Source organism: Limulus polyphemus, unplaced genomic scaffold (assembly GCF_000517525.1).
Source record: "Limulus polyphemus unplaced genomic scaffold, Limulus_polyphemus-2.1.2 Scaffold1212, whole genome shotgun sequence".
Classification (NCBI taxonomy): Eukaryota; Metazoa; Arthropoda; class Merostomata; order Xiphosura; family Limulidae; genus Limulus; species Limulus polyphemus.
In genome coordinates, this window is record NW_013666822.1 from 79251 (window position 1) to 96737 (window position 17487).

Here is a 17487-nt window from a genome sequence, read left to right on the forward strand (position 1 = left end):
TATAATTTCTTTTTGTTCTGACATAACAATAAATAATGAGCCTTGAGATAAGCTTACATTAAGGGCCTAAGCCTAGTAAGTAAAAAAAAATGTTTTTTTTTCAATATATATAAGAATAAGCACAACATTCGAAATGACAAATTAAGGCAAAATTTATATATTATTCTTTTTTTGAAATAGTACATAATTTTATCTTTAAAACAAAAATGCTGTTTGAGCGCTATATCAAGCTCGTACAGCTAACTATATATATATATATTAAGTAATTCAGTTTCCTGTTGAACGCTTAAAAACAGCGAGAGGAAAACAATATATATTTATATATTTTCTAAGATATGTTTTTAATTATCTCAATCAATTAATAATTATTGATTTTGAAAATTTTGAAGTTGTTGGTAGAATTATTCAATTTTAATATTTATAGGACTAGTAGTTATTATATCTTCATAAACGCATCTATTGATATTAATAATGATATAATCGTAACAAGTTTAAATATTACGTATATTGAGTACTTTAAAAATATTCGTGGAAACAGAACTATTATGAAGTAAAAACTCGATAACTAGAGCCTTGATTGTTTAATTGTTTTCATTGTGCACTTGAACAATTATCAGAAATTGAAGTTCAACAATTTGCCTATAAACAGAACAATCAGATAGGTTATTATAATATACTAGCGAAAGTACCTGGCTTCGCTCGGGTTATTAGGTTGATATATTCTGAATGATTATGTCAGTGTATGTATTCTGAACCTATTTGAATATAGAATTACAGTCAAAAATATTTTAAACATATGTTTATTGCCCAGAAACATAAAAAATCGTAAAAGTACGATAATAATAAAATTATTACAGATGCCGCTATACGTCACATTATCTAACCTATATAAAGGCCAGGGTGTATCCTCACGCTTGATTTCTCAATATAAGAGGAGCCATCAGAGCCAAAATGCGTTTATCCAGATAAGATAGTTCGTTTAATATCTGCCCATTACGATTTTAGTGACGGGGGTGCAAAGGAGCCGTGAAGGGGATAGCCGTGAAACCCTGTAAGTGTAGTAAGTGTTTATGATTTAGAGAAATTAATAAATATGCCTAAAGTAAAAACGTAGTGTGAGATAACCTAGACTAAAGCCAAGTGCAAAAAATTCAAAATGAAAGTAAAAAATATCGATTCAATTTTAAACATAAATAATAAAAACAAACCTTTTTAATCAACGGAGATTCAAAATTAGAAAATAACAAATATTTTTTAATTTTTTTTGTTTATACATTTCATTTTGTACTTTCAGCACATAGACTAACAATAATATTACGTTATACATTTATTGGTAAGCAACATGACGAAAAATCCATTGTTGGAAAGCATTGTTACCAAAACGCACTGACTTTTCTAGAAGTTGTTATATAAGGAACCACTTCTTTTCTATATGGTTTTTCGCTAGCTTGCATGCACACGAGCGTGGATAAGATAAGTAACAGTACCCAATACCCAGGGTCACACTCTCAGGGTCCAATTAGTATGTGTGCAAAATTTCAGGTTTCTAGGTTCTTTCGTCTTGGAGCTATGGCGGTTACACACACAAATAGACCCATAGATAAATTGACACGCCCTTTTATTATTTATATAGAAGAAGACACACAGACACGCCATTTTATTATTATAGAAGATAACATTAACCCAAAACATTGTTTTTTTATACTAGGTTTTTACAAGCCCAACAGGCTTTTAGGTTTAGTTATGTTGACTGTTTTAGTTTTTTAAACATGCGAAAATAACTATTCAAAATATACACATTTGGAAATTAAACAAACAATCATTCAATCAGAGTTTGTTGTTTTGTTTTTAGGTTTAGACTATTGTTAATGTTTTATAGCATTTAGTACCATAATCAACAGAATACATACTGTTAGGATCGTATTATAGTTATTATTAGCTGTTAACGCTTTTGGCCAAGCTACTATTATAACTAACTCCAAAATCTTAACTACTACAAGTTATTACCATGTAAGATATTAAAAGTAATTATTAGAGTAATATTAAAATATATACAATTAATTACTATATTAATAATAGAGTAACTTTTTATGATAATTTAAATATGGGCTGTTTTCTAATATATAAAATTATTTTTTAGGATGATGAGACAGCAAAAAGTTATTATTTAAATAACATGTAAAAAAGTGACAAGATTATTGGTTGCCGTTGTATTTGGGTTTGATAGCATACCAGCTTATTGACAGTTGTGACTTCACTACGTAACATTTAGTTGTCTTAACAAAATATTTTTAATGATTTTGTTGTTGTTGTTCTCTAGCGCAAAGCTGTACAATACACTATCTGCGCTTTGTTCACTGCGGGAATTCGAATCCCCGATTTTACCGTTGTGAGTCCGTGAACTTTCCGCTGACCCATAACTAGGCCTTCTTGTTCTTCGTAGTATTTACATTCATGATGGAAGTAAGTTGTGTTAATACAAAATATTGTAAGTTTTGTTATCGTGCAGATTCTCAGTTGATGGGGTTCCTTGAGAGTTCTGTCATTTTCAAGTTGTTGGAGCAACTGTAGTGTTTCAAGAGTTGGTACGTTAGTGAATAGAGTGGATTCGTAAAAGATGATCATTGTGTCTTGAAAGGTTATCTTGGTTGCTTTCATAACCTCTACTAAGTGGACTGAGTTTTCATGTGTGAGAATGTTTACTTGTTAATGGTACACAAAAATAGAAAACCCTATAAACCGACTGCTTTCGAAAGGTAGACCTTTCTTCATCAGAAGCAAATTGTGAATCTTGTTGATAATTATATCACACTTACAATACATACGTCTAGCTAATGGGTCGTATAGTGAATCCTTACAGTTAATTATGGGACTGAAAGGGTAATTTGCTTATACGTTCTATGTAGACCCTGGATGTGAGAAGTGGTGCTCTTGTGTACTGGTAGGTGTTTGGCTGTTTCTATTCCAAGTTCCTTTTGAAGTTTCTTAAAATTTGGTTAATTTTATGCTCTGTATTGACTACTGGGTTAAACTTTATTTTCATATAGTGGCCATAGAATTTGAACTTGGTGGTATATTATTTTTGTACAAGGTATTAACGTTGTCTGCTAGAAAAATTGCTGTATTGTTATATTTCTATGAGTTTCTGATGGCAGTTTTTTTTTCTGTTATGGCTGGTGGTGCTCAAGTATAGGTTGACATTTCGTATCTATCTGAACTCCTGACTAAATTTTGATTATAAATTATTTTTATTTCATCTTCTAGACTGTAAGTTGTATCTTCCGTTGTTATAGTTATATATATGTATGTTATGTGTTAGTTATATACATATATATGTGTGTGTGTTATGTGTTAGTTATATACATATATGTGTGTGTGTGTTATGTGTTAGTTATAGTTATATTATATATTGTGTGTGTGTGTTATGTGTTAGTTATATACATATATATGTGTGTGTTATGTGTTAGTTATATAATATATATGTGTGTGTGTGTTATGTGTTAGTTATATACATATATATGTGTGTGTGTGTTATGTGTTAGTTATATACATATATATGTGTGTGTGTTATGTGTTAGTTATAGTTATATATATATGGAGTGGGTATGTCGCCATGTGTAAGGACGAACTTTAGTTCTTTACGCTTTCTTCAGGTTATGAATGATTTACTTAAGTATGAAAATGTGAATTACCAAGTATAAGCAGGAAGAAATTTATAGACACACAGTGATATTCCTTTATGTCAAAGGCGTCTCTATAATATACAGAAAACATGTAAATAGTATAAAGTTAGAAGTATAAAGTATAAAGAAGCTGCAGTACAATATGATCGCATTTAGTACACAAGAAATATCTTAAACCTCACGGACAGTAAAAACACCATTTAAAACATCTCTAGTGAATGTGGACTCCAATACATTGTAGAGACGAAAAGATCACCAAACGTTAGAATTCAAGAACATAAAAGATCAGCAACATTCCATATCAAAGGAGAAGACAGTGCAATCAATTGGAATAATACTAAAATAATGAAATGTGAACCACATAGAGGAATATAAGATAAAATAACCATTCTATATTCACTAACTGATATTCCACTCAGTCAACATAACTTAGAAGTAAACAAAAGTAAGTTTATTCAAGTGATAATGGAGGAGACCCTAGAAGAATGGATATCATACTAGTCTCTCTATCAAGAAGACCCATGATCAATTTCAGCTGCTACCACGATAGTAATAGTCTTTCTCAAACATTCTCTGATGACAGCAGTATGTTAACAATGGAAACGTAGGATTAAAACTAGTTAGGGTTTAGTAACTAAGAGAAAATAGTAACTATTCACTTAGGCGATCATATAGGCTATTAACGATGACAACAATTGATATCACAGATCCCCACAACCTTACTGAAAGTATAACTGTTATAAAGATTATCTAGCAAGATGAAATGAAATAATAAGTAACATATGGGCACTACTAGGTACTTTTACCGTATGACCCGTACCGATGTTAATATTGATAAGTAACATATGGGCACTACTAGGTACTTTTACCGTATGACCCGTACCGATGTTAATATTGATGTAACTTGGCTGAACTGGTAACATATGGGCACTACTAGGTACTTTTACCGTATGACCCGTACCGATGTTAATATTGATAAGTAACATATGGGCACTACTAGGTACTTTTACCGTATGACCCGTACCGATGTTAATATTGCTAAGTAACATATGGGCACTACTAGGTACTTTTACCGTATAACCCGTACCGATGTTAATATTGATGTAACTTGGCTGAACTGTTAATTTTTTTTTCTCAAATGTTTGCATTGTTTCTAGTGATATAATGCTATATAGGTTTTTAGTTCAGTTATTAAAATTCCTATTTTAAAATAATAGAGAAAACGTTTTTATTTTACAAGTGAATAATCCTAATAACAACAGTGCTAACAAATGATAACATGTATGTTAAGGCATAAAAATAAAATTATAATATCCAGATTTAAAAGTTAAAATCAAACTCTAAGTTTTAATATTCAGCATTGCGTTTTAATATAGAACACTAGTTAAGTTACATATAATTTCTGACATATTTTTAAATATTTAGAAGGTTGCTTTACTACGCTTACAAAACATTTACGTATTCATTGACTGTAGAAACACAATATTCTGTTTTGTTTCTATTGTTTATAACAATGAGTTAAGTAGCTTACTGTACTTCTTCTTTCACGAGGAATGATAAATGAAACACAATAGACTACTTAACGTAATCTTCAAAGCAGCAGAAACTTACGTTACTCAGCTCAATACAAAGGAATATTTTAATTATTATTGAACTTGATAAAATGTTAATGAAAGAGATGCCACACTTGGCTATTCTTTAATTTATGTAGAGCATACACCAGATTTTCTTGACGATTAATTGATGTATATGAAAGGAACATCAAGCTGGTTTGTCATTATTTATATATGTTAATAACATTTAAAACTTGATAAATCAATGAATAAGTGTGTAAATGATATTCATAAAATATTTATATTAAACGGTTGATAAGTACATCATGCTTATTCAGTTAAAAATACGCTATGCATATAAAAGAGTGGTCAGTCATTGTTTCATTGTACATGCAAGATTCACTGTCTTTAGAGTAATTATCATATTACATCTTATCAGGACCACAAATCCTTACTAACATTTTTGTATATGGTTTGTTTGTTTATAGTTAAGCAGAAAGCTGCACAATGGGCTATCTGGACTCTGCTCACCACGTGTTTTGTATATGGAAGTTGCACCTTACTTGGTCACTTATTATGTAAGTGCACTTGGAAAGGTTATCAGCCAGTAAGCCCATACTTAAGAAGTGCATGAGATGAATGGAGCATTAGGTTTGGTCAGTTAGAACTGGAATATATTTGGAATTCATATAAGATCTGATTAGTTAATTAAGATATATTTAAGGGACGTGTATTCTGTGAGTAATTTCTTATCTATACTGAAGAGACCCCTGATCTGTGCAGTATCAATACAAACGTATACGCCAACTTGCTTTTTTATTGGTCCTCCATACGTATGTTCAACATCCCGTTTATTTACATATCAAACATAAATTTATTATATAACATTTAGGTGATTACTTCACAGATTGAGATATTAACCATACCTTTGTTATTCTGCAAGATAATAGGTAAGATCAAGGATCATAGAAGTGTAATAATGGATGCACTCTAAGAGAAGGGTAGTTATATCAAATACCTTCTTTTTTGTTTTAACTGTTGTTCAAAGACACCAGTCTACTATGGATGACAATTAAAATGGAATACGTCCATAACTAGAGAGAACTGTGGCCACCTGACTGAAGAAAAAGAAATGAGTAGGCTTGTGAAAAGCAACAGACAACAAATGAGAAAATAAGATTGTTTGATTCTTAGAGTAAAAACTGTGATGTGACTTGTTTTGCTTTTCATTCTTTTCTGTACTGCATGTGTTGTTCCAACAATGTAGATTAACGAAGGTAGTCTAATGATATGTAAAATCTTCCTGTGGCGGGGATGGGATCCTTTGTTTTCTTTAGAAGAAAAAATATGCTCTAGTGTCCTTGAATGAAGTTGCTGACCTTGTCCATCCCAAATATCTGTTTCTACACTCTGATGGAAGAAAGTCTCTTCAAGGACGACAATGTAGGAATCCAGAGTGCTAGTATCTTATGAAATGTATTTGAAAAGCGTTATCTAGAAATTAGTTACCATATTTGACCAATCCGATTGCGCAAGTATATGATTAAATTTAACGCATTCTTCACTACAGTTTTATGAAAACTTCCTTAACCAGTAACCATGCACCTAGACGAATGGGCTGTAATCGAACCAGATATTCCGTTGAGTATTTAGGACTAGAACTATTATTATTGAAGTTGTTAGAGCACGTTACTTCATTCATGACAAATAGAACGTTTTATAAACGTTTTCTTCGAAAGTAACGTGCTCACATGAATATACAGTTTAATTTCACGTTAATATGAGCTCTGAAGTTTTAAAAACATTTTAATCACACTCGAAATTCTTTGATTGTACACAATGGACAACCTGTGCTCTGCCCACCGCGTAGTCAAAACAAGATTGTTGGTGTCATAAGCCGTAAAATTTGCTGCTACTCGAAGTTGAGCAAATGAAACAAACAAATATGCTAATATTTATATCTTTTATATAGATTTAACTAGGATTATTCTAGTAAAAGTAAATTCGTGCTATTGAGAAGTAAAATTGTTTGTTTGTTTGTTTTTAATTATGCACAAAGCTACACAATGGCTCTCTGTGCTCTGTCCACCACGGGTATCGAAACCCGGTTTCTAGCGTTGTAAGTCCGCAGACATACCGCTGTGCCACTGGGGGCGAGAAATAAAATTGTGTTATTTGTTTTATAAATTAAATCCAGATATATCCAAAACAAAATGTCTGAAAGAAGTTATTGTGTACACGGGAGTAATAAAATACCTATGTAAGAAGTTGATGTAATTTAGTGCGAATGAAAATTAAGTAAGAAGAAATTACGATAGCCAATATTTAACTAAATCATTTTGATTTAGTTCGGAGTATCGAACGCCAAAACTGTTTTAAAAAAACATGAAAAATATAACCTTTTGGGTGCTCGAGAGCTTAACTGTTCAATGCCGAAATTACAGACGCATCTCGTGATAATGTATATAAAACATAAAATCGTTTAAGGTGGATGATGACTACAAATGTTAATGTTCAATTATTCTCTGTCATTTAATACACAAGAAAATTATGTCATAAAGCCACGATAGAAGAAACAGTCAATGTGTTGTGGTGATAAGATAACATAAGCCGATTCTGAACTTGTAGCTTCTTAGAAGAAAGCAGTGGAGCCACTTTGTATTTTGGACCAATTGTGCACAAGCTTTCATTATTTCTCAGAATACTTTAAACATCAAATATTTACTTATATTCGTTTATCCTCCCTTTCAAAATAAAGAATAAATTATAGGTTTATAAAAAGATTAAATAAATAAAGGGCCTTGCTTTTGCTCGTTTGGAAATTATGTCTAATGACATCCTTTCTTAACTGTACAATACCTTTACGAAAAGTAGAACTTTGAGATATAAAATTCAGCTAGTAGTTTTAATTATTAACAGATTTAAAGTTGTTAATTTCTGGATAATTCAGAAAATAGCACCATCAACACGAGTTAAGTATAACACCTGTTAGGCTCTTATACCTCATCCAACGAGGTGACAGTTTTACCAACTAAGTTAAAGGGTTATTTAGTATGAGCTTCTAATAATAAACTTACTATAACTGGGTACCACAAGTGCTCCAAAGTCAAACGACAGAAGCAGTGAATTTAATGAGTCGAATTCGCGGTCATTAAGGGTGTCAAGACAAAAGTAAGTTTAGAAAATAATTATAAATTTAATTTCAAAATATTGCAGTAAAGGTTTCAGTAGGAATGGAATACTTACTGCAATTATAAAGAAACTCAGAAGAACGAGCTATATTTTAAGATTTGTTAACCATTTCTGGGTGTTCACGAAAAATAATCGAGGAATAATTTCATAGGAATTGTCCGAAAAAAAAAAGGAAACTTATTACTGTTCTGCCGCCGATTATTTTACAATAATGTTGGGAGAAACTGTTTGATTAATATAATAAATTAATTAATAATTAATAAAACACTTTATAAACTTTAGTAAAGTTACGCTTATTAATGAACCTTGTACCAGGAGCATAAAAGGAACGGCGAGTTTAAAATACAACGATTAAAAAGTTTGGTCAATTCTACAAAACTGTTTAAATCTCATTTTATCTTTTGAAAACATTATTTTCTTCAAAACAAAGTAATTACATGCCTTACGGAACCTACAGAAGTTTGCTAAAAAAAAATTAGAAATTTAGTTCTTTTTTAGTACATATAGTCTGCTGTGTCGTGAAAATTTTTTAATTTTTATCAGAATAGACAATTTTTTAGAAGATAAAACAACTGCTTAGTATAAAACAATGTTTCAGTAACAGTGATTTTCAGTTATGTCCTAATGAACCAACTTATTCAATAAGACTTTGTAGAATGCAAAAAATTTGCCAAGCGTTCTAAAGTTATAATGTTTAATTTACTCTTTTACAACTCTTAAGGAGTATGAATGGCCTAAGCATATTTATTACATACAATTAGAATCGTATTTATCGTATTATCATATTTTTAATAACACCCAGAAGAAGGTTGAAACGATATATTGAACTATCTGGTTATATCATTTCTTTGAAGCCTTTCATCAAAGACAGAGGTTGTAGTATATTTACTTGCTGATAACTATGCGATTTGATTCATTCAAGCTAAACGTAAAAGAGTTTTAAAATTGAACAAGTTATTCGAATCTTGTATCGCTTGTCAGATAGATACATAGTTTCAATAACTTATATTTGAGAAGCACCTGAATGATTTTTCATCTTTAAATTAATTATTTGTTTAGATAATAAAACATATAAAACTTTTAAGTAGTGAATTTCTCATTACCCTTTTAATTTACTGTCAGTTTTGCCATAACGGATATGTTTTATTAATTTACCGTCAGTTTTGCCATAATGGACATGTTTTACACGTCATTTCAACAAGCGTCAAGCTAAGAAATATTTCAATTCACATTTCATTAACTGTTTGTAAAAACTACATCAGTTCACTGAATCCTAGGTGATGAAACTTTTCAGCTCTTTCGCTACGTATTTATAAAATCGTTCCAATGTTTACTACACTATTACTAAGTCATGAGCGTGTTTTATTTCTGACCCCACTCACTGGTATGTAAAAAAAAAAAAGTCTCAGTTCTCAGTGACACACACACACAAAACAAAAACCCACTTCGATGCTCACCACGGTCAGTTATAAGCCAACATGTTTTTATAAATCCAATCGAATACTTAAGACAAGTAATTCTTCCTTATTGAACCAATTTGATTTGTGTATATTGTAATAATCTCATGGTATTTTGTATCATTTAGTTCAATTAATTAATTTGTTATATATTATCTTTTAGATATTTGTCAAACAATCATAAGCAAGTGGACCATTAAACCAGTCAAATTAACAAATATATAAAGAAATAATTTAAAAGCCAAACAATCCTGGAAATAACTCTGTAAATATGTGACAAGGGCAAAATATAAATTGAATTAACGAGCATTTTTGTCCTCCTAATCATATCTTTAGTTGTTTGGATATTGTAAATATTCTTAAGATACTGTAATATGAAATGTTAACATGGAAACAAACACACGATCTAGCTAGGCAACTAGTAACATTTTCTAGTGGCTAGGAAAATAAGAAAAGTTGATTTTGTAAATTAAGATAATTTTTGTCTTTTTTACCTACAAAATACCATGAAATAGACATTTTATTAGATCTATCTATACTGTGTCCTAACTTTCAAATGAAACGTAAATGCCACAAAAATTAGATTGAGAACTAATCCAAGGATGTGGTAAACTACACGAGTTTGGTTTCAACGTTGCTTTTAATCCCCCAAGACAAATTCAATATTGACTACTATCACCACATTGATTCAATATTGACTACTATCATACCATTGACTTACAGCTGCTGTCCTTCAATTTTCGCTTTAATACCCCCAAAGGGAGAGTTTAACTTCTTATTTAACTCCATTTTGGCTCTATTATTGTGTGTTTAGTGGTAAACGACTTTATGAAGTAATCCATTTTCCAATAACGAGCTCATGGCGTTGACGATGATGAGGACAATGTTTTTTTCATTACTGGTGATCGAGAGTTTACGTGTGTGGTCCCATTCTGTCACCTTTTTTTAGGGGCCCATTATAGGTAGACTACATATAACTGAAGGAGCAGAAACCCTTTAAACATGTGGGTTTTCCTATGAATATTCTAAATCTTTTCGTGGACTTTGATAAAGGTTCTATTATATTGATATAGAAGGTAAAGTTTGAATGTCACAAAACTGTACAAGCTAGGTTATTTACAGTGATGATGACTCATAGAATCTCCAGCGTTTAAATGTCACAAAACTGTACGAACTAGGTTATTTACAGTCATGACTCACATAGAATCTCTAGCGTTTGAATATCAACAAACTGTACAAGCTAGGTTATTTACAGTCATGACTCACATAGAATCTCCAGCGTTTGAATGTCACAAAACTGTACAAGCTAGGCTATTTACAGTCATGACTCACATAGAATCTCTAGCGTTTAAATGTCACAAAACTGTACGAACTAGGTTATTTACAGTCATGACTCACATAGAATCTCTAGCGTTTGAATATCAACAAACTGTACAAGCTAGGTTATTTACAGTCATGACTCACTCATAGAATCTCCAGCGTTTAAATGTCACAAAACTGTACGAACTAGGTTATTTACAGTCATGACTCACATAGAATCTCCAGCGTTTGAATGTCACAAAACTGTAACAAGCTTGGTTATTTACAGTCAAGACTCACATAGAATCTCTAGCGTTTGAATATCAACAAACTGTACAAGCTAGGCTATTTACAGTCATGACTCACATAGAATCTCTAGCGTTTAAATGTCACAAAACTTTTGAATATATGACGACGAGTAAGTTTGTGGAATACTGTGTGTGAACAGTTAGAGAAAGCAATATTGTGACTAAAATATTGAAGAAGTTAGTTTTTTTGTGTGTGTGCCTACTGACGGCTCAGTAGTAAATCTGAAGGCCTCTAACGCAAAACAAAAATCGGGTTTCAATACAAGGGTTAGCAGAGTACAGGTAACCCTTTGCGTAGCTTTACACTTAACAACAAACAAAAGATATTTTTTGTGACTCTATATTACAGTTGTAGTATAGTTATTTGAAAACTTTCATATTTCATTTCTGGACCTATTCATTCATATTCTGGACCTATATTATTAATTGAAAATACATTTACACGATGTAATAATTACAGTCCAGTGTTCATTAGATTTATTTTAATAAAGAATAATCAAACTTACTACTTTAAAATAGCAGAACAAAACTCACAAACTTTATTTGACAACGATCATACTAAGTTACAATATAAAAACAGAGGTTTATAATGAATACAGCCATATTGGATAACAGTGAAACTATTGATGTGAAATATATTAACGTTTTATTAACGCACTTGCTACACGTGTATATATATATTAAACACAATCGAAGCTAGAGAAACATGCGTTCTATTACTACCAAGTGTTTCCTGACGTTGTTTGTGGAGCCCCGCAAACAAACAGCGCCAGAAATACTAAAGTATTTATATTATAAACCACACGTATATATATATATATATATACTGTTGCAATAATTAAACTATGCTAGTACATATACCTTAATTAGGAAGCCCAAAAAACACTCATAAGACGTTTAAATATCGAAAAAATAGCTAAGTATTCAGAGATCTTAAAAGACAAATATTTTTACATTGAACAAAAACACTTTTATAACATCTAGGCTCTAAACTCAGAATCAGCATTACACACACACACACGTAAATAAATACAACGTACCTATTTTACTTCTAATTGTGATTCAGTTATAACGGCATATGTCTACATATACCCTAAATAGCTATTATTAAATAAATCAAATCTCATCGGCTCTCCCTACTTTTCTCTCAGAAGCTATTGTCTTCCAGGACCGCTCGATACAATGTCAGTGTTCTAGTTTGAAGTGTTCTTGATATGCACAGCTGTTGACAAAACAAATCTAAACTATAATTAATTTACTATCTAAAGTTAAGTCACGATACTGTGATTACTTTTTGTTTTATAACACATAGCACATTCTTCGTAATCATTAAACTATGTGTAATCCAATGCACACATTTCGTTAAAGTTCTTTTCAGTTTAGTCTTGTTTTTAACATCACACTAAATCCGCATTTCAAGAAAAAGAGCTCGTAGTTATTAGCCACAGGCTAGGTTTGGCGGTGAGTAACAGTTTAAAGCTATAGCCTCCGGTCTTTCAGGCTCATATTATTCTGGTAACTTTGACATCAGTATTTCTTCTATAATAGAAATTTACGGCAGCAAGTATTCCTGAACATCTACCACAAATACTCACTGAATTTGAATTAAAGAATATTTAGTCTTAACTTTATAGTTGTTGTTATCGGAAATGCATCCCAAAAAGATGTTCTCGGAAGTGCACCCCAAAAATACATCTAATAGAAGACTATAAAAATCACAAGCAGTGAAACAATAAGAATTGTTACACAATCCAAGTCTCAAACAATGCCGACATAGTTATCTATTGACAGCAATAACAGGATAATGGGTTGTGAAAAAAAAGTGACAAAATCTTTTTTATTAAAAGATAATTTATATCTACGACTTTTTTAAATAATTGCTTTTTTTATTGTTTTTGTCTTTTGGTTAGATAGAAACAAAGTTTTGTCTCAGAAAAGCTAAGCTGGTCTAATGTATATCAGGAAACTTTCATGATATTATTAGAGGTCCACAAAACCTTCTTACAAAATATCGTTATTCAGATTGGTACTTTTAGTTGCACAAGTCCCAGTTGTTTCTCGTTGTCTGTTTGTGTTATTATGTCCTGGACTACAAGAGATTACCTTCCGAAAAGCTTTGCGAAAATTGTCGGACAGAAAAGCATAAAGAATAGGGTTTACGCATGAGTTCATATAAGCCAGGATGTGAGAGGCAATCTGAACAACGATTGTGGCTGTTTCCAGGTGATATTTATTCAAACTTTTGAGTACCAGAACGATCTGTATGGGAAACCAACAAATGGCAAAAATCAGGACAACAATCACCACCATTCGCGTGACTCGTTTCTTTGACTTGTGACTTTCTGCGCTCATCTTTCCACCAGGAGCTGCATGGAACCATAATCTTTTCAGTATGAGCATGTAAAGGGCAAATATCAACACCAATGGTACTACGTAGGAAGACAGGAAGAATGAAATCTGAAAGGCAGCGTGATTATAGCCCTCATTTGCAAGGAACACACAAACGGAATGCTCTTTCTGCCTGAACATGTAGTTCATTAACCCATGGGCCTGAAGGACTGGTACGCAAGCAAGAATAATACACGACCATGTGATGCCAATAGCAATGTATGCATTTTTTTCTGTGCGGATTGATATTGACGTTATAGGGTGTACTACAGCCATGAACCGATCGAGAGACATAAGGACTAGAGTGTAAATACTGGCGTAGGCGCACACAATCACTAAGTATTGCACGATGCGGCACCATACGCCACCAAATGGCCAATAAGGAAGAGAATAGTCCCATGCTGTGAAAGGAACACAAAAAATTATGAACAGGAGGTCTGCCACTGCCAGATTTATGATCAAAAGATTGGTAGTAGACCGCATCTGAGGATTAAACAAGACAACAATGACGACAAGAAAGTTGCCAAATAGTCCAACAATGAATATGGTGCCAAAAAGAATAGGTACAACAATACTAAGAATCCGTTCCATTTCTTCAGCTTGAGGATAGTCTATGTCTTCTTGTTTGCTGTCATTCCCACTGACAGAAATGTTACTCATGTTGTACATTTCTTGAAGAGAGGAGTTAAACATGTTGAAGATAGAAAATCTCGTTGTATCATGGGTACTTTCTGTAGAAGGACTGTAGTTTTGAACATCAATTTCAATATCCATGTACTCCATGTTTTAACTTCTGTGAATCTATAAATCCAAACAACTTCCACTTATGACTCACTTGGAATCTATTAGAAACGGAAAAAAACAACAAAAAGAGTCAATATTTAACGTCAAATAAAATTCAAAAAAGTCTGAAGATTATCATGTTATTTTCTTGATTAAAATGGAATAAAATGATCTAAGTTAAAATATTACGTTTTGTATAATATAAGTATATATTGCATATATCAAATATATTAAATCTCATCCTTATCTTATTTCTTTTGAATGTTCAAAAAATGTATTCATATAAAGACATAATCAAAAAAAGATCAATAATAAAAACAAGAAGCGTTGATTTATTGCAAAATAACTTGCAATATCATTTCCTGATTTACGTTGAAGCTGGTTATGTTATGCAATCAACGGCACATAAAATATTTATCAAAGTGTATTTCTAATGTTTTTAGAACATGGATAAAATTTGCTACTTCACTGTGTGTGTGTGATAAACGTGTAAAATTCGTCACATTAAGGACATTCAGTATTTATCAGTGGATTTTAATCAAACATACTCTTTATTTTCAAGTTGTGTGACCACTTTATTTCATTGAATTTTTACGGCTTTTTGATTAACCTGATTTTAATGTGGCATTTAACAATTAATCGGCTAAAACTACTTTAAGAGAAGATTAATACATCACTACATAGCTTCATCGAATTTCGTCATCTGTTGTGATTTACCAATAACGGATAATAAATTATTTCAGAGATTTTGAAAGGCACTCTGGCGTGTAAATAATTGTCACAGACCTCTGAACCCATCTGACATAATCTCACAAGTAATAAATAATTATGTAAATCTTATTATACTAACATGCCTAAATGGCTCTAGAAATCGTGGACAGTTCAGTTGTGTGATCTCATTTTCCCATAAGGTGGATAAATTGAAAGAATCGATATTTTGTGAAACAATGTTTCCCATGTCAGGTTGATTGGTGTGAACTTCATGAAAATAAAACTTTTATATGATATTGTCATCCGTGCTAGATTTGAGTTGCAATGTTTTAAAGTTTTATAAGCTATGCAGTGAGGGTTTACTTTGCTTCAGAATGTTCACGCAAAACTATAAAATGGTTATCTGATCATAGACACCCTTAATTTGTAACTGAAAGACTATAGGAAAAGTAGCTAGTCAAAAGCACCCACCGCCAACAATGGGATTTGATTGTCACTCTTATAGCACACCGACGACCCCAAAATGTGGAGCGTGTTTTATTATGCTAACCTCCAGGCCATGTATTGCATCATAGTGAGTAATCCTATTTATTTTTCTGTGACAAAATTAATTGTAAAAAAGTCCAAAACATCAAGTGAAAAACCTACTTTATCCACAGGTAACTTAGGGTGAACTATAAATGCCCACAAATGCCCAGAACTGCGAAATGGGTAAAAATCAACGCGAGAATTGCTGTTTTGTAAAGCTTTAGGATAACATTCAGTATTTGAAAACAAAAACACTGTACTCAATCTGAAAAACATGTATTTTAGGGAAACGACTAGAACAGTTAACTTACTGAAACAGTGCACTGTTTTCCACTTCTGGTGAAAAGTGATCTAAACAGATAGCCAAAAACAAACAAAAAACATTATATGTTGAATGTAATTTCATTCTTTATTTGCTCATAAAAACAAGGCTATTTATAAAAAAAAACATGATTTGCTGAAACAAAATAATAAGGAAAACGCTCTTTTAGATAAAAGAAAGAAATTGTTATAAATATATTGCACTTTCAGAAATAATCTGTATTTCCAATTCGAAGATAAAATATGTGAAGTCAAAAACTTTTAGACATTTATAACATTGAATATTTTACGCATAAATCTGCACATTTTGACTTTCTCAACAAAAAAGTAAGTTGGATAGAGTATAATGTTTTTACGAAGTTTAAATTAAGGACATTTTTGTTACATGAAACTCATTTCATAGATAACAAGTATTTTATAGAAACTGTGTATAGGTTACATTCTGATCTAATCAGAAATATCTGTTATGCTAATGAAAACGAAAATTTACCACTTTTATCGCGAAAACATAATGAACTCATTTCGTATATATAATTATGGATGTTAATCTGTAGAGTAAAAACCACTGTCTCGCACATAATCGACTTATGTTCAACACTCTAGCATAGAATATACATGAGTCTGTCTAACAATTTCACTTGTAAGATATAAATCATTTTCACAGGTTTCTGAACCATGCTTTGGCTTTCTTCCGTTAAACATATTAATTCCCCTGACTGGAACTTTATATTTCAAATAATCTATTGTTAAGTACTTAAAGAAAAAAATATCACATACAGTAATTCATGACGTTACTGGTTCAAGTTGGTTACTAAATTGACGATATATTCATTAAGTTAGAGAATAAGATATGTCTTAAAATCTTGTTGGAAATTGTTTATTGCGTTAGTGCTAGAGATTGCTTATAAACTTGATGATTGACACTATAAATTTAATTTCTACGTCCGCTGATTAGGAAAGTAATTGAAATTGTCTATTCGTAAAGGGTTTACCGGATACTTTTTTGGTGTTTAATAAATTAATGGTAATAAGATCCACTAACGTAATTGTTGATACGATTTATTAAGATACAGATTGAGATTGTTAAGTAGTCTGATGATTGAGATTGTTAAGTAGCCTGATGACTGAGATCGTTTATTCAATTAGTTGATGAGAGAGTTTGTTTGTTTTGAATTTCGTGCAAAGCTACACGAGGGCTATTTGCGCTAGCCGTCCCTAATTTAGCAGTGTAAGACTAGAGGGAAGGCAGCTAGTCATCACCACC

At 31.6% G+C, this 17487-nt stretch overlaps 1 protein-coding gene across 3 annotated transcripts in view; it reads right to left on the reverse strand.

Annotated features, from left to right (window-relative positions):
• Positions 1 to 12008: 12008 nt before the first annotated feature.
• LOC106462624 (allatostatin-A receptor-like) overlaps positions 12009 to 17487 on the reverse strand; it is a 27029-nt gene continuing 21550 nt past the window's right edge. For 2 of the 3 annotated variants that reach the window (XM_022389941.1, XM_022389939.1), the window contains exons 2-3: positions 16214 to 16253; positions 12009 to 14722 (exon numbers count right to left, since the gene is read on the reverse strand). In XM_022389941.1, the coding sequence (XP_022245649.1) occupies positions 13494 to 14663 (1170 nt within the window). In that variant the 5' untranslated portion in view covers positions 14664 to 14722; positions 16214 to 16253 and the 3' untranslated portion in view covers positions 12009 to 13493. The remainder of the gene's footprint in view (positions 14723 to 16213; positions 16254 to 17487) is intronic. The other variant, XM_022389940.1, reaches the window with a different exon arrangement.